Genomic DNA, 4,062 nt, shown 5'->3' with positions numbered 1-4,062 from the left:
AAACCTCCCCCTGGGATATTAGACTTTATTAAAAATAAATAGTTACAAATTCAGTTTTACAGCTGATGGCAGCAGGGAGAAGAAAGAGAAGGTGAAAGGAACAAGTAGTGTGTCTACTGTCCAGTCAGGTCAGTTGTCTGTTGTCCCAGCGGTGCTGTGCCAGTGAACAGTTTTGAGTGTGCAAACACAGGGCCCTGCCTCCTCTGCCAGGCATCTCAGGAGAGAAGCAGAAAGAGTTTTTCAGAAGGACTGGGAGAACTGGGTGTGAGTATGTGGAGCCAAGCTGCTTCTGGAAGTGACAGATGCCAAAAGCCAAGGAGAGTGCAGTGTAGGCTACATACAGTGTCCTTGTCTCCTAGCTTGGCATTTACAGTGGAAGAATATGGATTTCAGTTCTTGATCTGTTTTATATACAGAAAAAGAGTCATGTGCAACAAGCAATAAACATGCAAGTAAATCCCTCCCGCAAGATCCTTCCTCACTCCCTCCAGGATCCCTAAACTCTCCTGTCCATCCTCATCTGGTCACTGCTTAGGTATCACTCCTCTCCTAGTGACAGTCATGACTCTTGATAGCCATGGGGCCTACCCATGTTGAAAGGGGACAGAAAGTCTGTCATTGTCTAAGCAGCAGAAACAATTGCTGTGGCTCCCAGTCTCTCTATGGAGGGCATGGACTCTGTCACCTCTCCAGAGATTAGAAACCAGATGTGCTACTCTCCTGTCTCTGATCAGGAAGTGGGTCCTAGTACCAGCAATGCACACTGGAAGGAGGGTAATGTATCCTCACTCCTCTTCCAGGTAGAATGTCTTCATGGGAAAGGGAGTACATGAGAACAGCTCCAAGACTCGATGTACTCAGGGGCTGAGAGGTGGTCACGGGAGACGTTTTTGGTGGGGAAGGGCTTTATCCAGCTACGTAAGGGTGCAAAACAGAGGAGGAGATGGTGGGCAGTAGGTGTGGAATGGGGAGGCAGAAGGAATTAGATGGCCGACTCCCTGCGGTATGAGATTGTATCTAGTGGCAAAGTTGCCTGGAGCCGCTCCAAATCCAGATGGCTTCCAAAATCCATCATCTGGATGACACCTCCCTCTTCCTTTGTGCTGCCCCCTAATGCCACACCCACTTCGTCGTCATCTTCATCTTCGTCTTGACTGACAAGAGCCAACTCGTTCTCATAGCAGAAGGCACTGGGAGGTGGGGGAGAAGGTAGGATAGTCATCTTGCTTTCTTGAAGCTCCCGGGCTGAGCAGCAAGGTGTTCCAGCCACCTCATAGGTCTTGTGAAAGCGTGAGTAATCCACCTTGTAGTGGTTCTTCTCCTCAAACACAACTGGCTCAAAACGGTGGCCCCAAAGGATTTCACTAGCGAGGTAAGAGCTTCGTGCCTGTGTGGTCATGGCTGTGGCTTCTACCATTCCCTCCAGGATAACAACAATCTCAAAGTTCTCTGTCTCCAGCTCCTCCTTCCCAATCCCATAGAGCGGGCTCTCCTCATCGATCTCATGAACAATGATAATGGGTGAAACCAAAAATATACGATCAAGGCCCACATCGTAGCCCACATTGAGGTCCCGCTGATCCAGGGGGAGGTATTCTCCTTCCTCTGTCATGTAGGGCTTGATGAGCTGGGCCCGGACATGGGCCTCCACAATGTGACTTCTCCTCAGGTTGCCTACTCGCCACATGAGGCACAGTTTGCCATCCCGCACAGAAATGACCGCATGGTGACTGAAAAGGAGGGTCTGGGCCCGTTTCTTGGGCCTTGCCATCTTGGCCATGATGGTACCAATCATGAAAGAGTCAATCACACAGCCCACGATGGACTGGACCACAACTGCCATGATGGCCAGTGGGCACTCCTCAGTCACACAGCGGAAGCCATATCCAATGGTTGTCTGGGTTTCCACTGAGAAAAGAAAAGCCCCTAGGAAGCTGTTCACATGCATGATGCAGGGCTTGAGGAGAGAGGGGCCCCCTGCCACTGCTGGTGTGTTGAGGTCACCATGGAAGAAAGCGATGCACCAGAAAAGGAAGCCAAAGAAGAGCCAAGAAACCAGGAAGGCAGCGGAGAAGATCATGAGCATGTACCTCCAGCGCGTGTCCACACATGTGGTGAAGATGTCAGCCATGTAGCGCTGAGATTTGTTGCTCAGGTTGGCAAAATAGACGTTGCACTGGCCGTTCTTCTTCACAAAGCGGTTGCGGTGCTTCCGCCGGGGGGCATGGCCCTTCCCGTTCCGGCTATGCCCATTCATGCTGCCCAGTGCAGAGACTTTGTGTCCATCCTCTTCAGTTGAGACAATGCTGTAGCTGGAAGAGAAGAAACAGACATTTCACATAGAAATATGTAAAGAACAACAATAACCAATACAGTGAGGACAGAAGGAGCATGGATGGCTGACAGAGCAGGGTTCCCACTCCGACACTACAGTGAGGAAGTTCATGACAGCACATTTCCTTGGATGTTGCATGAGGATGCTGCATTGACCAAATTGGTGGAGCCTAACTGCAGTATTTCCTGTGTTTCTACCAGGAGGTTAAATCTAATCTTAAGTCCTGACAAGGCAGCAAAGTAAGAGAAACTCGCAGCACTGTGCTACTTTCTGGCCTTTGATCTAAGGAGGGACACCAAGGCTTCGAATCATCACTGCAACTGGAACAGCTAAGAAGCCTGAGAGCAAGTGCCTGAAGTCTGGTAACATTTTGGCCCTGAGATTATATAAGACTGGGAGTTTCTGTTTTCTCCTCCACTCTCCCCACTGATTTCATTGTGTATCTGTGACAATGTTTATACACTTCCTGCATTGAGGACAATTCTGTTGCTACAGCAACGAGTGTGGCTCCCAGCATCCCGCATCCACAGCTAAAGGTGTAATTTGGAGATCAACAGCCAAAGTGCTGGGAGCACGTCCCTCCTTTCTGGGAGCTGCTTGCCCCTCCTTCTCTCCTCCCTTGCAGACAGCATCATCCCTTCCTCTTTTCCCTACCAGGAGAAAGCAGCTCCTGAGAGCTCACACACTGCTCAATCTAAAATCACAGATATTTCTTAAGGATATGGTCACAGAAGATGCCAACTACTCCTTGCTTAAATGTGGCAGTTTCTTCAGGGCAACCTAGCAGTTCCAAAATCATCCACTTTTCTCTTTTCATTGGAAAAGGAAGTGGGAGAAACATTCACAGTTGGAATTGTGTCTTGCAGTAATATGAGGTGTCTGTAGTGCTGCTGAAATCCACGATTTCTTGATGATAGTTGGTGCCTAGCATGTTCATGCTTCTCTTTTCCTCCTCTATAGCAGCTGACCCTGCTGAGAGCTGAGAATTCCCCACACATATGGCATCTTTCAGACTGGAGCAGGAGAAAGGAGTCTTAACTTGGAGCAGAAAAGTTCCTAGCAGGTAATTTGAGAGGAATATAATGTGAGACAGGCCACAGATAGGGTAGGAGGGACCAGACAAGGAGGCCCAGGCCAACAGGGACAGCAACAGTCCTTCAGATGAGGGTTACTCACCGGTTGACTCGAACGCTGCCCATGGCTTGCTTTATCATCAGGTGTCAGGGGACAGCAGGAGCTGGGTGAGCGTGGGATCTCATGCAGCAGCACTCATATGGGACAAGGCGAATCTAGGTTTCACCTCTGGTGAGCTGAGGCCTGTGCTGTCATTGCGATTGCTCCTGGGCATATGCCTTACAAAGAAGTACAAAGGAAAACCCTGTCAAAGGCTTCTCCCAAAGGATCCATCCCAAGCCAGGCTTGGAGGCTCCTAGTTTTTTATTTTCTGCTGGGGAGAGACATGGTGGTTTCTGTAGGACACCACACCGTGGCCTAGCTTCAGCAAGTAAAGAGTTGACAGACACAGACCTGGTTCACACACAGGCACCCTGGCACCCCTCAGCCCCTGCACTCTCCAACCTGCTGAAGCCCCTTGCATCTAACCCAGGGAGAGTTGCAGGGCAGGACAGCCACTACTCTCCAGATCAAGGACATAACAGTTGAGCAGCTTGCAAGGCCTCTGCCCTGAGCCATTATATTAATATCATAGCTTACACTAGGACAAGAGC

At 49.8% G+C, this 4,062-nt stretch overlaps 1 protein-coding gene across 1 annotated transcript; it reads right to left on the bottom strand.

The window, feature by feature from the left end:
* Positions 1–982: 982 nt before the first annotated feature.
* KCNJ4 (potassium inwardly rectifying channel subfamily J member 4) lies at positions 983–3,549 on the bottom strand. Its single transcript, XM_062569105.1, has 2 exons — positions 3,512–3,549; positions 983–2,312 (listed from the first exon to the last, which is right to left on the bottom strand). The coding sequence occupies exons 1-2, from the start codon at positions 3,547–3,549 to the stop codon at positions 983–985; spliced, it is 1,368 nt and encodes a 455-aa protein (XP_062425089.1).
* Between the last annotated feature and the right edge of the window lie 513 nt (positions 3,550–4,062).

This window comes from Rhea pennata, chromosome 1 (genome assembly GCF_028389875.1).
Source record: "Rhea pennata isolate bPtePen1 chromosome 1, bPtePen1.pri, whole genome shotgun sequence".
Classification (NCBI taxonomy): domain Eukaryota; kingdom Metazoa; phylum Chordata; class Aves; order Rheiformes; family Rheidae; genus Rhea; species Rhea pennata.
Note: the sequence above shows the minus strand (reverse complement) of the source record. Positions and strands in the feature narration are given on the sequence as shown.

Coding starts and splice junctions, on each gene's coding strand:
- KCNJ4 (XM_062569105.1), bottom strand. CDS start 3,549: ATGATAAAGCAAGCCATGGGCAGCGTTCGAGTCAACCG. Junction 2,313..3,511: donor GGCAGCGTTCGAGTCAACCG/GTGAGTAACCCT, acceptor CTTCTCTTCCAG/CTACAGCATTGTCTCAACTG.